Source organism: Hypanus sabinus, chromosome 22 (assembly GCF_030144855.1).
Source record: "Hypanus sabinus isolate sHypSab1 chromosome 22, sHypSab1.hap1, whole genome shotgun sequence".
Lineage (NCBI taxonomy): Eukaryota > Metazoa > Chordata > Chondrichthyes > Myliobatiformes > Dasyatidae > Hypanus > Hypanus sabinus.
The window spans coordinates 8,793,066-8,813,149 of record NC_082727.1 but is presented as its reverse complement, the minus strand read 5'-3'; the positions used below and the strand labels follow the sequence as shown (position 1 = coordinate 8,813,149).

Here is a 20,084-nt window from a genome sequence, read left to right as displayed (position 1 = left end):
CTTTTAAGCTCTCCTGTGTGAGAACCAACTGCTGTCCGTCATTTTAAGTTTTTCTAGTCTGTAACTACACAAACGTGCACTTTCACAGCGAGATTCGACACCAAACATGTTGCTTGTTTTCGCTAGTTGTTTCCTGCGCATGCCCAGTAGGAGGAGATTCGCCGAAATCGCCGTTTCAATGTGGATAGAGATATTTTCAAAAACGCATAGTGTGGACGCCTATCGTTTTTATGCGAAATCGGCGTTTTCAAAATTATCCAGTCTAGTGTGGATGTAGCCTGAGTTTCTTCTGACAGAGGAAAAAGTTGGGTGCTTGGAAGTGAGGATTATGCTTGCCATCCTGCCACACACACAGTCGTAGAAAAAGGACCTTCGGCCCATCTAGTCTGTGCTGAACTGTTATTCACCCAGTCTCATTGACCTGCCCCTGGTCCATACGTCTCCATACCCCTCTCATCCATGTAGTTATCCAAACTTCTAAATGTTGAAATCAAATCTGCTTCCACCACTTTCACTGTCAGCTCAGTCCACGCTGTCAGCACACATAGGAACTAAATGCATATGGTTGATAATAGCCACATTTGACTGAGGTCACAGGCTTAGGCAAGAGGTCAGGAAGTTTTATTTATTTCTATCTGGAGGCTGGTTAGATCTATAGTGCACTTCCAGAGTGGATGGTGGGGGCTGGTGTGCCCTTGACCTCACATTCTTCCTCGTTGTGATCTTGCACTTTATTAACTACTTGTACTGCACTATTTTGGTAGCTTTTGCAATTTATTCTGCATTACTATTGCTTTACCTTCCCCGACCGTGTAATGATCTGATCTGTGTGAACATTGTACAAGTTTTTCTGTGTTTCAAACTCCAAAGGGAGTTTATTATCAGAGTTACATATATATATATATATATATATATATATCACCATATGTAATGATGAGATTCATTTTCTTGTGGGCATACTCAGTAAATCCATAATAGAATAATAATTGTAATAGAGTCAACGAAAGACCAAACCAACTTGGAAATCGACCAGTGTACAAAAGAAAACTAACTATGAAAATACAAAAAGAAAAGTAATAAATAAATAAGCAATAAATATTAAGAACGTGACATGAAGATCCTTGAAAGTGAGTCCACTGGTTGTGCAAAGCTCCGTGCAAATGTGCTCAGTGGTGGGGAGGGATTTACTCATGATTGACAGGCCATATCCAATACTTATTGAATGTTTTTCCATTTCCATACCTGCCTGCAATGCAGCCTATCAATATACTGTCCACCACACATCTATAGAAGTTTCTCAAAGTTTTAGATGTCATGTCAAATCTTCGCTAACTGCTGAAGAAGTGGCGCTGTTGTTGTGCTTTCTTTGTAATTGCAATTATATGCCAGGCCCAGGGCAGGACCTCTGAAATGTATCTCAGTACATGTACCGATACCAAAAGGGCATAGGTTAAAGGTGAGAGCAGAGATGTTTAGTTGGTGCTACTAAAAGAGATTGATGTCTGCAATCCGAGAATACAAGAAGCCAGCTTCCTGTCAGAGAAAGCTTTGAAACAAGAAGGAGCAGCCAGTGACTCGTTTCTGTCTTGGACTAGGTACAGTGCAGAAGCAGAGAGATTTGAAATGCCTGGTAATGAGGAACATTCAGAGTCGTGGAGCTCATTATTCAGGAACACACAACAATCAGTACAGTTTTCAACAGTACCATTGCCTTTTACCAAGTGACTGCCTTGTGTGACCTTGAGATCAGACTATGCTGTGTAACAGTTCTATAAGTGTCATTGGCTTCTTCCTCAGTGACATAAGCTCAGAGGTTGTAACCCAATCCTCACCTCTTCAGCATTCCTTTCAAATGGCCCCCACTCTCTGACCCAGATTCTCAGTGTGACATGTTGCCAACAGACTGAAGGAGGACAATTTTTTTTGTTCTGGAGAAATCTTTTGTGGATCTAAATGAATTCAATGGATTTGGTATTCCAGACACATGCCAAATGACTAGTGAAACATTGTTGGACACCCTATTATAGGAAAGGTGTCACTAAGCTGGAAAGAGAGCAGAGATGTCACTGGCTAGACACAGCATTGCTTTGCAGGCTACTAACAACTACTATCAATTCTTCTCAATATACTTCATTGGGACTAAGATCACAACAATCCATGGCCTGTAATTTCCAGCTGGGAGGTGTGCTTTTGAACTGTTATGTATGAAAGGGTATTTTTGTGGTCTCCTGAAATGTTTAGCAACCTGGAACTCTGGAGTGCATAGATTAAGTGACCATTGCTAAAGTAGACTTGGTGCCAGACTGAAGCGCTGAGGCCCAGGCCCGATAGCAGATAACAAACTGATGTTTTGCCAGTTTAAGCGCCGAGCCAGATTAAAAAGATTGATCCATGTTATGTTGTGTAACACCAAAATATAAAATTAATTGAAAAGAAAACAACGTAATCTGAAATGTGAGTCTAACTTCAACAGGTTAGTAGCTGTCTCAGGTTCGTTTTAAATTTCCTCATTGCTGCTGTTTTGTGACTCCAAAGCATGAAGTTAATTGAAAGGAAAACGAAGAGTCTGAAACACGTTTAACTTTGTGTTTAAGTAAGACGTGCACGCGTGACGTGGTGGCGTGTTGATGCATGCCATTCACGTACGTTTACATTTAACCCATAATGAAGTATTTAATCAAACAAGAAAGCTTAATCAATATATTTACTATCTTACTGAAATATTAAATTCACAACCATTAAGGCCAAAGGGGGTGGATGAACTAGTCACTGCTCAGTGAGGCTGTCAGCAATGAACTGACTTTGCAGCTACGGCCTGCAGCCCTTGCCACTCACCTCGACACTGAACCTGGTTCCACGTCTGCAGCCATTTTCTCTCCACGTCATTGAAAGGATCATTCCGGCTCTAAGTTTGTCCTCCGACTGGCTCGTGTATGCTAGAGGTATCTGACCCAATACTAAACAAGTCGGGTTCTCGCGTGAAGGGACATTTTGTACAGAGTAGTTTCTCTTCAGAAGAAACCTTCATACTAGCATTAATCAAACTAGAAATCTGGCTCTGGTTAGCTCAATATCAGATAACCCAGGGCAAAAAGTCATTTGAAGCATCTTCTGAATGTTGTTCAAATTATCCTGCCAGCACGTCCATTAAACATGAACCCCACTGTGGTTCTTAGTTTTCTACTTTTCCTAGATGGTTCGAACAGATCACTTCGGAATAAGATTAGTGAACCAATAATCTTCTATTTTAACGAATCATAAAGGACCATCCAGACAGGACATGATCTCTTTTCATTACTACCATCAGGGAGGGGGTACAGGAGTCTGAAGACCCACACTCAACATTTAAGGAACAGCTTTTTCCCCTTTGCTATTGGATTTCTGAACAGGCCATGAGCACCACCTCACTACTCAGCTCTCTTTTCCATTATTGATTTATTTTATATATTAGTGTAAATTATAGGATTTTTTTGTATTTCACTGCACTGCTGCCACAAAACAAGAAATTTCATGACGTGTCAGTGATAATAAACCTGAGTCTGAAACAAATTGGGTTCCAAGCCTACTTATGCAGAATATTCATTTGAGAGCTTAAAGCAGGGGCTCGCATCAATTTTTTTAATGCCATGGACCCCTACCATTAACGAAGGGGTCTGTAGATCCCAGTTTGGGAACCCCTGGTTTAAAAGGATGGGAGAGGATCTGTTGGGGAAAGGAGTGGATGGAGGTTGTTTACGTTATTCCTATCTCACTGCTCTGTTGTCAGATTGTTTCCGCTATGTTTTTCTAATGGGAATAATGAGGCCCTGACGTTTATATTAAGGTTACAGAAAACAATAGCACAATAAGCCCCCTAGCTCCATTCAGGAAGTGAATGTGGAGCTGCTTTGTAAACATGACCTTGTGACTGGAGCAGTTTTGAAAGCCATGCAACCAAACGATTTGTTTCATCAAGGTGGGAGCAGTTTAGTATCATTATGAAAGTGAACTTAACAACATTGGACTGTTGCTTAGTAATCTCTCAACAAAAAAAATATAATTAACATTAGAGCAGTGTGTCCATTATTGGAGGATAGCTGGCATGTTCTGAATCAATTAGTAATTGACCGATATACAGATTTACAGGCAGCTACAATGCTAGTGTTAATTTTGAGAGGACTAGAATGTAAAAGCAAGGACGCAATGCTCAAACAAGGGAAAATCTGCAGATGTTGGAAATCCGAGCTAAAGGCTCGGGTGTAATACTAAGGGCTTTATGAGGCATTGGTCAGAGTGTACTTGGAGTATCGTCAGCAGCTTTGGGCCCGTACCTAAGAAAGGATGTGCAGCTATTGGAGCGGGTCCAGAGGAGGTTCATGAGAATGATCCTGGGAATGAAAGGGTTAATGTATAAGGAGCATTGGATGGTTCTGGGCCTGTACTCACTGGAGTTTAGAAGAAAAGGGGACCTCATGGAAACCTTTTGAATATCAAAAGGGTGTGGAGAGGATGTTTCCTATAATGGGGGAGTCTAGGACCAGAGGGCACAGCTGCAGAATAGAGTGACATCCCTTTAGAACAGAGAAGAGGAGGCATTTCTACATCAAGAGAGTGATGAATCTGTGGAATTCATTGTCACAGACCATTGTGGGGCCAGGTTATTGGGTATATTTAAAACAGATGTTGATAACTTCTTGATTAGTAAAGACATCAAAGGTTATGGGAAGAAGGCAGGAGAACGGGGTTGAGAGGGATAATAAATCAGTCATGATAGAATGGAGCAGATGTGATGGGCTGAATGGCCTAATTCTGCCTTATGGTCTCACCTATGTATGAGATTAGAGGGAGCGGACCGCAGTGTCTGTACTGTTGTACTACAAGATGCTGGCTGGCCTATCCTTCACCCCAGCAGCACTTTCCTGCCCATGGTTCCTGATGCCCTTTAGTATCCGAAAATCTGTGGATCTCTGTCCTGAATATATTTGGGGCAGCATGGTAGCAAAGTAGTTAACATAATGTTGTTACGGGTTCTGTTCACGCCACGGCCTGTAAAGAGTTTGTACGTTCTCCCTGTGACCGTGTGGGTTTCCTCCCACAGTCCAAAGACGTACAGTTCAGTAGATTAATGGGGCACGTGGGTGAAATTGAGAGGTGTGGGCTCGCTGGGACAGAAGGGCCTGTTACTGTGCTGTACCTCTAAACAGAAATAGAATATATATTGGAATTGGTTTATTATTGTTAAGTGTGCTGAGTTACAGTAAACAAGTTTTTGTCTTGGTCATTACACAATTCATAGAACAAGGGAAAACAATAAAAGAATGTTTTCTGTATTGCTTCCCCTCTTACCATCCGCATTCTGAACCATCCATGAACACTATTCCCCTTGTACTATTTATGTATTTATTTGGAACTTGGAGTAGTTTTTATGCCTTGCACTGTAGTGCTGCCACAAAACAAATTTCACACCTGGTGTGAGTGATAAAAATCTGATTCCAAGGTTGCAGAATGAAGTGTAACAGAGAAAGAGCAGTGCTGGTAAACAATAAAGTATGAGATCATAACCAGGTAGATTGTGAGGTCAGGACACCTTGTCATTGAAGCATTCCTATGATCTACCACCTTTGGGGTAAAGAGATCTCGTCACAGTTCTGAATGAGTGACCCATCATTCTGAGACCCTAACCTGTGGCTTCAGACAGCTCAACTCTAGGAACCATCATCCCTGTATCTGCTCATCACATCTTGTAAGAATTCTGTACATTTCTGCATATCAGTCTAATCAGAATCGGGTTAATTATATCTGATGTACTCTAGGTTCTGAAATCTATTGTTAGGTGGCAGCAGTACCATGCAAGACATTTAAAAGAATTCTTGCAAGGTACAATTTTAAATTGGATAGATAGATATACAATTAGTGCAAAGACCATTCATACATCTGATGGCAGAGGGGAAGGAGCTTTTCTTAAAACACTGAGTGTGAGGTATCAGGGTCCTGTACCCTCCTCCCTGATGGTAATAAGAAGAAGAGAGTGTGTCCCAGATAGCTAGGGTCCTTAGTGACGGATGCTACCTTCTTGAGGCCCACCTCTTGAAGGTATCCTCGATTGTGTCCCTGATGGAGCTGGCCGAGTCTGCAGCACTGGGCAGCTTTTCACGACCCTGTGCATTGGAGCCTCTGCACCAGGCACTCCGCTGAGAGATTCCCCTAGTTACCCAATTGACCTTCACATGGATCATTAAACGGAGACCCTTTCTGCCTTCTCAGGAAAAAGGTCAATTGAAAACAGCAATGGAGATTTCCCTGGTAACCGACAAATAGTTATCCTTAAAACCATGTCACTAAGCCAATTTATTTGGTCATTATCTCATTGCTTTGTTGGAGTTTGTTATGTGATCATTAGTTGTAACATTTTCCACATTCTGACGATGGCATGGACAGGAATGTGGGGTGGGGGGGCAATAATGAATACCCTATCAATGATAGAGATGTGGTGGGGTAATATTGGATATCTCATCTCCAACGTATATGAGGTAGAGGAATATTGGAGATGAGGTGAAGTGCTGCTTTTGAGGCAGTCAGAAGGTTTGGAATTATCCTTCTTAAAAGGTAGTTGAAGTGGAATCTGAATATTTTTGAGGTGGATATGAATAGATGGTAGGCAGAGAAGAGTGAAGAGGCCTTCACCATCCAGGATGCTTCTCTTCTCTTCCACCTATCACCTGCCAGTTTCTTACTTCATTTCCCCTCACCAGTTCTCACCTATCACCTGCCATCCACACCGCCCTCCCCCACCCCACCTTCTTTTCTGGCTTCTTCCCCATCCTTTCCAGTCCTGATGGATCTTGGCTCAAAATGTCATCTGGTTATTCCTCTCCATTGATTCTGCCTAACCTGCTGAGTTCTGCCAGTGTGTTGTTGGGGGTGGGGGCGCTGGATTTCCAGCATCTATAGAACCTCTTCTGTTTATGAGGAGTAAATTGTGCCTGTTGGGTGAAGGTAGATGGGCCTTTTATTAATTTAGAGCTTTTACTTTTATTTGCGGGAGGCCAAAGTCAACCTGGAGCTGTACCATAGAGGCAGAAATGAGGACACTGAACCATAGCTGGGGCACAATAGACAAGATGGCCAAGGACAGATAGAAATGGAGGATGTTCACAGCTGCCCTAAAAGCCAGCAGCCTAACGGGCAGTAAGTGAGTTACTTTAGTTAGAGATACAGGGCGGTTCTAGCCCAACAAGTAGTCACCACCCAATTACACCAGTGACCAATAAATCTACTAATCCAAATGTCTTTGGTATGTGGGAGTAAACTGGAGCACCTGGTGTAAATCCATGCAGTCATGGGGAGAATGTACAAACTCCTTACAGGTAGCGGAAGGAATTGAACCTGGATCACGGGCACTGTAAAGTTTTATGCTAACCGCTATGCTACTGCACAACCCAGACCTCCTAATACATTGTCGTCTTCTTCCATTGTACTTTGCTATTCCAGTAACCTGGTCCAGTCACCACTGCACTGTCCATCGATCAGTCAATGATGTGATAGGGCTAACAGTTCAGGTGTGAGGGCTTCCATGGCACAGATTAAAACAATTCAGAAAACAGATTCCCCAGCAACGGGCAATCCTAACCCAGATGGAGATTGTATATGGAGATCTCATGGGGCATCTTTTTCCGCCTGGAATTCTATATGTGGGCCAGGTCAGAATAAATTTATTGTCAGTGTTCTAGTCTGTCACCACATCCTTGACAATGGAAGCTGCCATCACTCCATGCAAATGTAGGCAACGATTTGTCTGTCTGTGATGGACTGGGCTGCATCCACCAGATTCTGTACACTTTCTTGGTTTCTTGTTTTCATTCCAAGCTGTGATGCAGCCACTCGGGTTACTCTCCACTGTGCATCTAGAAGATCCTCAGAGTTTTTGGTGGCGTGTCGTCTCTGCGCAAACTTCCAAGAAAGTAGAGGTGACTGAAGCCCAATTGAGATAGTTGATTGACACCACCAGCCAAAAACAAACAAAACTGTTGTGTTCAAGCCAGACACCATAAGGATTTGATCAAGGTTTCTTGGCTGCAGGTCAGGAGCTGGGACGTTCCAGAGTAAGTCTGTATTGCGATAGTGGTGTCAATGAACTCAGCACGTTAGCAGTCCCCACGCTCCCTTAGCCTTTCGAACAGTGACACTTTCCCATGGAATTAATGGCTCATGATGTCATTAACACAAGCCCATTGAGCCGTAGGTTCCAACTGATTACTCAATCCCACCATCTCCTATTGCTGTGGGGCTTTTCTGAATGAGTGGACGTGGAGGTGCATGGGAGAACGCAAGAAGCAGAAACAGCAGTGCTTTTTGTTGAGATCACAGCAATTCATTTACTTCAGTGCCCCTTCCCTGGTTTAACCTCATACCCCTTAATATCTAAAAATCTATCTTTTTCCTGAACGATTGAGCCCGCCAGTGTTCAGTAGAGAACCACAAAGATTCACTGCCCTTGGGGTGAAAAAAGTGTGGTCTTATCTCTATACTGAATATCTGATCCTTCATGTTGCAACTGTAACCCCATTAGCTGGAATAAACATCCTCCCTACATCCACCCTATCAAGCAAACAGACGTAATATGTTAACAACTCATTTAGGAAAAGTGGAAATAACTAGCCAGTAAACCAGCTTTGACCATTTGTTGTGAAGCCCGGGCAATGACCTATTTATAGTAAAGCTTGTCAGCATTACTCAATAGGCAGCACAATTTGATTACATCACTCATTCATGTGATGTCACCAAATGTCACCCTGAAGCCAATGTATTTCCTGGTCAATTGCTTACCTTTTAACAGTAATGTACCTTTTTATTTTATGCCTTGCATTTTCTAAGATTATTTGCAGTTTGGAATGAATGAGGAGGGATCTCATTGAAACCCATTGAATATTGAATGGTCTACATAATGGATGTTCAGAGGATATCTTCAATAGTGGAAGAGTCTAGGACCAGAGGGCACAGACTCAGAATAGGACATCTTTTTAAAACAGTTGAGGAGGAATTTCTTTAACCAGAGGATGGTTAATCTGTGGAATTCATTGCCACAAGCAGCTATGGAGGCCAAGTCAATGATCAAAGGTCAAAGTACATTTATTATCAAAGTATGGATACATTATAGAACCTTGAGATTCAACTCTTTGCAGTCAGCCTCAAAACATGTATTTAAAGTGGAGCTTGGTTGGTTCTTGATCAGTAAGGGGGGGGGGGGTCTGAGGTTCCGGGGACAAATTCTAATGATGCACGTTGCGTTCGAAGCTTGGCTGATGTTTTTTGCAGTGCGTGCTCTAGCTGGTAGGTTTGCTGCATCACGGCAGCAGAGACCTAGGTCCAGTCCTAATGTTGGGCACTGTCTGTGCCTGCTTTGGCTTTCTGCCCCCTTCAATAGACAGGTGGGCTGGTAAGTTAGTTACCCCTTACAGGTTGTAAATACATGCGGTCTTTCACTAATTCTACTATAGTGGTTATTCTACAATGGATTTCATGAGTATGCCTGAAGGAAATGAATCTCAAGGTGGTATACGGTGACATTTATGTACTTTGATAATACTTCGAACTTTGGTGTTGATGTATTTATGAACATTTTATTCCATACCGTATCTATACTTCAGCCTCTAAGTGTATTTGTATTTAATTCTTTATTCTTATAATTGTTGAATGTTCTTGTTATATGTATGCAGCACAGCAAATACCTAGTAAATCAGAATCAGGTTTAGTGTCACCAGCATGTGTTGTGAAATTTGTTAACTTAGCAGCAACAGTACAACACAATTCTTGATAATATAGAAAAAAATAATAAATCAGTTACAATAATATTTAAATTTAAAATAGTGTAAGTACAGAAATAATATAAAATAAAGTAAGGTAGAGTTCATGGGTTCATTTAGGAAATCAGATGACAGAAGGGAAGATGATGTTCCTGAATCACTTAATGTGTGCCTTCTGTACCTCCTTCCTGACAGCAGCAATGAGAAGAGGGTATGTCCCAGGTGATGGGGGTCCTTAATAATGGACACTGCCTTTTTGAGGCACCACTTCTTGAAGATATCTTGCATACTACGGAGGCTAGTACTGAAAATGGAGCTGACTAATTGTACAACAATTTTTGATCCTGTGCATAGCCCCCCCCACCCCATACCAGACAGTGATGCAGCCTGTCAGAATGTTCTCCGTGTTTCATCTATAGAAGTTTACGAGTGCTTTAGGTGTCAAAGCAAATCTCTTCAAACTCCTAATGAAATATAGCCGCTGTCTCGCCATCTTTATAGCTGCATCTATATGTTTATTTTAATTTTTTTGAAATGCCTGAAGGTTATATGTTTTGTACATTTTGTGATTCACTACATTTAGTTTTTGGGATGTCTGCTCACAGTATAACTACAAGGTTTATTTTTAAGTTTTGAAAAGCTCAGATTTTATCTATTTTACAGGTTTTGTGTTTCATTACATTTTATTTTTCTCTCTCTCTCCCTTTATTTTATCTGGTTGCTAGCAGCCCCAGACACAGTGGACATTGTGACAGCTCATCACCATGGCAATGGTTCAGGCAATGCCCATAGCTTCTGAGCATCAGGGTCCAGAGAGTGGGACGAGCCTGCAAACTTCTGCATCATCGCCTGTCTTACCAGACACCATGGGTAGTGTTGGCAGCCTTGTCTCGGGACGGAACTACCATGACAAACACTGTAAGGCCACAGAATACAGCAGTAAGTGTCGGAAAGCCAACCAGATCCAGAACATCTTCAGGCAGCAAGATGGGCACCTAAAAAATGGCTACTCTCAGGACTGCATTGGTGGAATGGTGACCAAGAAACAGAGCGGGAACTATACCCAGCTAAAGGATGACCGGCACAACGGAGGCTGGACTATGATGGAATCACCCAGCAGTCCTTGCAGTGATCCCGAGGATGTGCAGGAGGGAAAGTCGGTCAATGGAAACATTCGGGGTCCTCCACCAAAGATAATACCGGTGTCAGGCAAACTTGAGAAGGTAAGAGTACTTGAAGGTCCTTCCCTGGAAACGTGACAGTGAGCAGTGTTATGTATTCACAGCCACAGGCGTTTGCACTTGCTATTATTTGATTTATTGTTATCACATGAAAATTTTTGTTTTAGAACAACAGTATTGTACAGACTCTGCGGCCCACACTGGTGTGACAACCTATATAAACATACTTCACAATCAACCTAACCCTTCCTTCCTACGTAGCACACAAGCCTCCATTTTTTCACATCCATGTCCCTGTTGTACCAGCCTCAATCATCACAACACTGAAACAACCTCCCTCAGACGCCCCTGCCCCCTCCCCTAAACTCTCCTCCAATCACCATAAATGGATGTCCTCCAGGATTAGCCATTGCTGCCTAGAAAAGAGATCCTGCTTGTTCATTCTATCCGTGCCTCTCTTTATTTTATACACCTCTATCGTCACCTCTCTTGCTCCTTTGTATTAGCCATTTCCATCCTGGGCTAAAGGTGCGGGCTGTCCACTCTATCCATGTTTCTGATCATCTTATACACCTCTATCAAGTCTCCCCTCATCCTCCTTCACTCCAAAGAAAGTCCCAGCTCACTCAACCTATCCTCATAAGACATGTTCCCTAATCTAGGCAGCATCCTGGTAAATCTCCTCTGCCCTGCACCTTGGCTGTGAATTAACTTTCCACCTCTCAACGTAAATGCATGCCCTCTATTAGACATTTTGATCCTTGGAAAAAAGAAATTAGACTGGGTCGTCTATCTGTGCCTCTCATAATCTTATAAACGTCTATCAGGTCTCCCCTCGGCCACTGGTGATCCAGAGAAATCAACCGTAGTTTGTCCAACCTTTGTATGTGCCTCCTAATCCAGGCAGCAACCTGGGAAGCCTTGTCTTCACCCACTCCATACCCTCCACACCCTTCCTATAATGAGATGACCAGAATTGAATGTCGTACTCCAGATGTGGCCTAACCAGAGTTTTATAAAATTGCAACATAACTTCCTGACTCTTGTATTCAGTGCCTCAGGTAATAAAGGTAAGTATGCCTGCCCCAATGAAGGTCCTCAGCCTGAACCAGCGACTGTGAATTATTTTCTGTAGACGCTGCCTGACCTGCTGAGTTCACTCAGCATTTTGTGTGTGATGCTTTGGATTTCCAGTATCTGCAGAATTTCTCGTGTTTAAGCATGCCATATGCCTTCTTCACCACCCTACTGACTTGTGCAATCACTTATGGGGAACCATGGATTTGGACCATGGCAGAAGTATATTGAGGTGGCACAAAAGGATAACAGTAACAGAGTGGAGAATGTAGTGTTGCAGTTATAGAGAAAGTGCTGAGCACTGGACAAATATGGTGCAAGGCTGTAACAAGGTAGGTAGTGAGGTTCTTTGTCGATATTATCATACTAGCTCAAGAGTGAAACTTGGGAACTATTTAACAGTCTTATAACAGTGGAATAGAAGCTGTCTTTGAGCCTGATGGTACATGCTTTCAGACTTTTGTATCTTCTGCCCAGTGGGAGGAGAAGAGAGAGTGTTCGAGCATTGGGGGAACGTTGGCTGAGATGTTGTGTCCAGCTAGGTTTAGGAATGCCGTCGGATGTTGTGGGTGAAGTTGGAGACCCACACGGGGAACTACAGTGAAGCAAGTTTTTAATGTATCTCGGCAGCACCACTTTTCCTGTGCCAGGCTCTATGGATTGCATGTCCCCTTTACGTATCTGCAAAATGGGCCCTTGCATTTGAAGTAACTGGGTGGCCCATACAGTTGAAACATTGCAGATGACGTCTTGTCCAGGCATTAGAAGCCTACACACCCCCATGTCGTCCCAAGTTATGCATTTACAAAACTCAGAAGCTGTGTCACAAATATGACAATTGATGCAATAAGAACCCAGCTGTGCTCAGCAACCTATTTTGATAGATGGCAGCACATAAACATTGTGCAATGTGAAAAAATTTGAGGAGCCATGTATTCAAGAAATGGGCCTGACTGTAACCCATCTTGGAAATGATGGCAGAACAGCTATGGCTGGAATTTCTAGGAGCAATTTGGAAGACACAGGATAAATATATCCCAAAAAAGAGGCAGTATTCTAAAGACACAACTGTGGCTAACAAGGGAAGTCAAAGCCAACTTAAAAGCAAAAGAGAGGGCCTATAATAAAGCAAAAATTAGTGGGAAATTAGAGAAGTAAGGCAGTTTTTTAAAAAAATCACAGAAAGCGACTAAAAATGATGAAATATGAAGGCAAGCCAGCTAATAATATCTGAAATGTTTTTCAGATATATAAAGAGTAAAAGAGAGGCGAGAGTAAATACTGGACCACTGGAAAATGATGCTGGAAGGATAGTAATGAGGGACAAGGAAACGATGAATGAGCTGAATAAGTATAGGTTTCACTGTGGAAGTCACTAGTAGTATGCCAGAAGTTCGAGAGTCTCAAGGGGCTTGGGAAACTGAAAGGTCTAAAGGCAGATAAGTCACCTGGACCTGATGGACCACAGCCCTGGGTTCTAAAGGAGTAGCTAAAGAGATCGTGGAGGTATTTGTAATGATTTTTTTAAGAATCAGTGGAGTCTAGCATGGTTCTAGAGGAATGGAAAATTGCAAATGTCTAACCAATCTTTAAGGAGGGAGACAGAAGAAAGTAAATTATAGGCCAGTAAGCCCCACATGAGGCTGATAAACAAGAAGGAGGCTATTCGGCCCATTGAGTCAGCTCCGCCATTCAATCATGGGCTGATCCAATTCTTCCAGTCATCCTCACTCCCCTGCTTTCTTTGATGCCCTGGCTAATCAAGAACCTATCTATCTCTGCCTTAAATACACCCACTGACGGCCTCCACAGCCACTCATGGCAACAAGTTCCACAGATTTACCATCCTCTGACTAAAGTAATTTCTCCGCATCTCTGTTCTAAATGGACGTACGTCAATCTTGAAGTCATGCCCTCTTGTCCTAGACTCCCCAATCAAGGGAGATAACTTTGACATATCTAATCTGTTCAGGCCTTTTAACATTCAGAATGTTTCTATGAGATCCCCCATCGTTCTCCTGAATTCCAGGGAATACAGCCCAAGAGCTGCCAGATGTTCCTCATACGATAACCCTCTCATTCCCGGAATCATTCTCGTGAATCTTCTCTGAACCCTCTCCAGTGTCAGTATATCCTTTCTAAAATAAGGAGCTCAAAGCCGTACACAATACTCCAATTGTGGTCTCACGAGTACCAGGGCATTACAGGAAAGATACTAGCGTGGATAGAGCATTGGCTGATTGCAATGGAGGCAAGGAGTGGGAATAAAGGGATCCTTTTGATTTTGGCTGCCTGTGCTGTTTCACAGGGGACTATGTTGGGACCGCTTTTTACATTGTATGTCAATGATTTGGGTGATGAAGTTGATGGCTTTGTTGCCAGGTTTCCAGACGATACGACGGTAGGTGGAGGGGCAGGTAGTGTTGAGGAAGCAGAGAGGCTGCAGAAGGACTGAGACAGATTAGGAGAATGGGCAAAGTAGTGGCAAACGGAATACCGTTTCAGAGTGTATGGCTGTGCACTTTGCTAGGAGGAATAAAAGCATAGACTATTTTATGAATGGAGAGGAAATTCAGAATTCCAAGGTGCAAAGGAATTTGGGAGTCCTTGTGCAGGATTCCCTAAAGGTTAATTTGCAGATTGAATTGGTGGTGAGGAGGGTGAAGCAATGTCCGCATTCATTTCAAGAGGACAAGAATATACAGTAAGAGCAAGGATGCAAAAAAGTAACGGTGAGTTCTCACTTAAGAGTATTGTGAGCAGATTTGCGCCCCTTATTTAAGAAAGAATATGCTGACATTGGAGAGGGTTCAGAGGAGGCTCACGAGAATGATTCTGGGAACAAAAGGGTCATCATATGAGCAGTGATTGAAGGCTATGAGCCTGTACTAGCTGGAATTTAGAAGAATGAGGGGTGATCTCATTGAAACCTATTGAATGTTGTAAGGCCTAGATAGAGCGGATGTGAAGAGGATATTTCCTTTGGTAGGGGAAGTCTAGAATCTAGAAGACAACAGGGCACAGCCTCAAAATAGAGGGACAGCCATTTAGAACAGAGATGAGGAATTTCTTTAGCAAGAGGGTGGTGAATCTGGGGAATTCGTATGCCACAGATGCTGTGGAGGTCAGATCACTGGCTACATTTAAGGTGGAGGTTGATAGGTTCTTCACTAGTCAGGGTGAAAGGTCATGGAGAGATGGTGGGAAAATAAGAGGGCATTGGATACACCATTATGAAGTGGAGGAGCTGACTCGATGGGCTGAATGGCCTAATTCTGCTCCTCTCTCTTATGAAAATGTTATCCAGGCTTTGAATCCTGAGTGACTTTAAATTCTCTTGTTCCTGTACTGCTGAAAAAGAGGGTATTCAGCCCATCAGGCCTACACCAGCTCACTGAGCCATTGTATTGATCCCTTTCCTCCTATGTATATCCCTATAAGCTGTTCTCTCCATACCCATTAACTACTTCCCTACCCACCTAGTGAAGAAATAAAGTTGCTACTGGCATGTCTTTGGGATGCGGGTCGAAGGAATTTCAAATTCCACACATTCAAGATCGGTGTTCCAGATCCATATGTTACTTACAGAAGGCTATTTTAAGTGTGATAAAACAATTGCAGTTGAGGATAGAGATGGAATTAAATGCACCTCCACTCTGGCAGGGCTTACAAGCCATTATTTCCTACAAAGCAAAACCTAACGTCATGAATGACAGTGATGCCTGTCTCCCAGAGGAGCTCAACCCCTTTTGTGCACGCTTTGAAGGGAGAATGAAACCACGTCAGAGTGAATCCCTGCAGCATTCGGTAACCTTGTGATGCCGACATCAGAACGTCTTTCAAGAGGGTGACCCTTGCAAGGCGTCAGGCCCTGATCACGTACCTGGTGGGTCTCTGAAAACCAGTGTCACCCACTTGGTGGGTGTGTTCAAGCTGCAGGCAGAAGTTCCCACCTGCTTCAGTAGGTGACAATCATACCAGTGCCCAAGAAGAACAGGGTGAGCTGCCTCGATGACTATTGCCCAAAGGTACTCACACCTACTGTGATGAAGTGGTTTGAGATGTTGGTCATGGCTAGAATCAACGCCTGCATAAGGAAGGACCTAGACCCTATGCCAACTAGCTCTACCACGGATACAATCTCACCTGAACAATTATAATACCGTACCTGCATCAGGCTGCTGCTTATTGACTCTACAGCTCAGTGTTCAACACAAACATACCCTCAGTTCTAATCAACAAGCTGGGTGGGCTTCCATACCTCCCTCCGCAACTGGATCCTGGACTTTCTCACCGGGAGGCCACAATGTGTGCAGATTAGAAATAACATCACCTCACTGACAGTCGCCATTGGTGCACCTCAGGGGTACGTGCTTAGCCGCTACTCTACTGTCTTTACCCATGATTCTGTGGCCAGGCACAGCTCAAATGCCATAATGTCTGATTCAGTACTGGACATTGGAATAATCTTGGGGAGCTGGGACTACCAGATAAACTGCCATTGTCCTTTGCCTAGTTTGTGGCCAAAAAATAATTACACTTGGAAAATTTCACAGAGCCATACGGTACAACAAGAGAATCTTCGCTTCAAGCTCTCAACTGCACTCACTACACAAATCTCAATTTATTTTTCTTATTAATGCAATAAGAAGATTAATCTTATATGTGGATCGTAAATCCATTGCGTAAGTATTACAAAGTATACTGGTTTGTATCTAATTTTACATGAATTGTAGAGTGGGCTATTGAAACTGTTCTTTTTTGATGGCTGTATCCAATGAAGACTTTGAAATCAATGTAATGTATTTCCCTTCGTTGATTCCTGACACACGAGAGGCTTATATTATTAAGGGTGATTGACAAAGCCAGAGTTTAGAAGAATTAGAGGAAGGATGAATTTAGGAGTGTAAAGGACTGTCAAAATGAGTGCCACTAATACTGCCAGGAACACAGAGATAAGGAGCTTGGTGGCAGCATAAATGGTCTACCATTTAGAGTGGAGGTGAAGAGAAATCTCTAAAGAAGGTTGGAATCCTCTTCCTTGGAGGAGAAAATGAGATTGGTTAAAACTCTGGGCAATATGATTCAGAAGATGTGGGATCTGTCGAGGATGTGGAGAGGCATTGACACTTAAATGCAGAGCAGGCTTGCGAGCTCCTCATATTTTGCACTCCTGTATTTCAGCCCAATTAAATGAAGTCAAGACAGGTAGACAGGCTTTTTAAAAAGGTAAAAGTATGCTTGCGTTCATAGGTTACAACGTAGAATATAAAAGTTGGGACACCATGTTGCAACTATATATGAAACACTGGTTGCATTTGGTTACGGGGAGAGATTCGATAGGCTGGCTTTGGTTTCCCTTTGGCACAGGAAGCTGAGGGATAACCTGATGAGAGTCCTATAAAAATGTTAAGAGGTAGATAGGCAGGGTTATCAAAAACAAGAGCGTGTATGTTAAAAGAATAGAACCATTTTGTCATTGCTCAAAACAATGAGACTTCAGGGCTGCTCCAGTCCGTGAAAAACAGATGTTTACCATGAATGCAGTACAATTTAATCTTTAAAAGTTCCCATATCCAATTTTTCACTTAATAATATTATTAATATTTTGGAGTTAATATTAACTCCAACATGTTACACGACCCATGAGCATTTTGTTAAAATGATCGAGTGCCAGCAATGTTTAGAAGAGAATTATAAAGGCTGCTCTTTCAAGAGGTGCAGATTCAAACACAACCAAAAGACCCCTGAGGCTATTATAATGTTCTTTAAAAAAAAATCCATCCCCACTCTCTCCCTCCCAAACCCCTCTCTCCCCCCACATATTTGTTGTAGCTAATTGAACAATGATCTTAATTGTTAGGTCTTGGCCCAAAAGATCAACTGTTTATTCCCCACCATAGATGCTGCCCAGCTTACTGAGTTCCTCCAGCATTTTGTGTGTGTTGCTCAAGTTTCCAGCATTTGGAAAATCTCTTGAGTTAATAAATTAATTGTCACCCATTTCTTTCCCAGAGTTTGTTGAATTCTCAAAGTGCTTGTAATTATCATGACTTCAGATTGATTTTCCAGGGGCTAATTCTTTGGAAAGTGATGAATTTATTGGCTAAATGCTTGTTGTTGCATTTAATCAGTTGGGACTAACAGCTTTCTGTGAATGTTGTATCATTAACTCCTTCATAGCCTGTAAATCTTCTGCCGAATCATAGTAGCTTAGCGATTAGCATATGAAATCGGGAGGTCCGTGTTCAATTCCTGCCGCTGTCTCTATGGAGTATGTACGTTCTCCCTATGACTGTGTGGATTTCCTCCAGATGCTCTGGTTTCCTCCTACATTTTCCTGGAAGTCGTATGGGTTAGGGTTTAGTAAGTTGTTGACACGCTCTCTAATCCCGTCTGCATCCTGGTGAATCTCCTCTGCACCCTTTCTACAGTTCCCACACCCTCTCCACAGTGAGGTGATCAGAACTGAATGCAATATTCCAAGTGTGGTCTAACCAAGAATTTTTAGAGCTGCAACATTACCCTGCGGCTCCTCAGCTCAACCCGCTAACACTCCTTATCAACTTGTGTGGACTCCTGCGGGCTGACCAAGCACATCTTTGGGCTTTGTTGGTCGCCGACACTAAAACAAAACATTTCACTGCATGTTTCATTGTCTCGATGTACATTTGACAAGCAAAGCAAATAAATTTATTCTCATTCTGTCCTTATCCAGTCATTTAGTGATGCCAGAAGTGTCAGTGTTAATGCAGCCTTGTGATAGAATGGTATTGGTTTAAATTGCTCAGTGCAGGGCTAGACTAGCCTATGGAAGCAGTTCGAGCTCTGACCTACTTAACACAATACAAAAGTCTGCTCCCAGAACAGGGAAGATGCTTAATTGCAGCAGGTGCTTTTGAATGAAAGGAGCCACGTTTGATTCTGACTTCTTCGTGGAATTGGCACGTTCTGTCTGGGACTGCGTGAGCACTCCGGTTTCCTTTCACGTCCTGAAGGAGTACGGGTAGGGTACATGCAAAACAAACATTGAACTTGAAAGTACAGGGTTAATGGCTGAATTCTTCGCAGTGTAGAGAAACAGAGGGATTTTTGGGGCCACATCTCTCAAATCTCTCAAAGTTGCCAATGCAAGTTGATAGGCAGCTAAGAAACGGCTGGTTTGTTGGACTTTATTAGCCAGGGGATTAAGTTCAGGAGCCACGAGCATTGTTGCAGCCCTCTTAAGCTCTGGTTGGAGCACACCTGGAACATAGTGTTCAGTCCTTATCGCCTTATTATCGGAAGGATGTGGAGAGGCTGCAGAGAAGGTTTCCCATGACTCTGCCTGGACTATGAGGCAAGGTTACGTAAGTGAAGGCTTTTCTGTTTGTCATTTATTTATTTACTTATTTCGAGATGCAGTGGAGAATAGGCCTTTCCGGCTCTTCGAGCTGCACCACTGTTTTGTGTGTTTGTACATGGTCAGGGTAGGCTCAAAGACCAAGTCACCAACAAACTGGTAAATCTTTGAACTGTGAAGAAAGCCCACGCATTCCATGGGGAGGATGTACAGATGACGTCAGGACAGACCTCTGAACCCCAACACTCTGAGCTATAATAGCGTGCAAACCGTTACACTGCCCCAGTACCGTATTCTTTGGAGTGAAGGAGGACAAGAGGCGACTTGATACAGGTGTGCTGTGTAAGATGAGAAAAGGCTTTGACAGAGTGGACCTTTTTCCCAGGGCAGAAATGGCTAATACAAAGGGCATAATTCAGAGGTGGGCTTTTTACACAGAGAGTGGTAGGTGCTGTTGTGGTGATAGAGGCACAAATGTTAACAACATTTAAGAGGCTCTTGGACATGTGGATGAAAGGCAAATAAAGGGCAACATGGGAGGGAAGAGTTAGATTGATCTAGGAGTAAGTTAGATGGTTGTCACATCGTGGCTCTTCACTGACACTGGGTTTCCAGGGTCACGTTGTGCTGAGCTCCAAGTGGTTTACGGAGTCTCTGCCACTGGGAACGGGTTAGAGTCAGAATCAGGTTATTGTCATTGAC

At 42.9% G+C, this 20,084-nt stretch overlaps 1 protein-coding gene across 2 annotated transcripts in view; it reads left to right on the top strand.

Annotated features, from left to right (window-relative positions):
* Positions 1 to 20,084, top strand: part of lzts2a (leucine zipper, putative tumor suppressor 2a) — a 102,956-nt gene that overhangs the window by 71,039 nt on the left and 11,833 nt on the right. The window contains exon 2 of one of the 2 annotated variants that reach the window (XM_059947017.1): positions 10,511 to 11,005. In XM_059947017.1, the coding sequence (XP_059803000.1) occupies positions 10,547 to 11,005 (459 nt within the window). In that variant the 5' untranslated portion in view covers positions 10,511 to 10,546. Of the gene's footprint in view, positions 1 to 10,507; positions 11,006 to 20,084 lie in introns of both variants that reach the window. The other variant, XM_059947016.1, reaches the window with a different exon arrangement.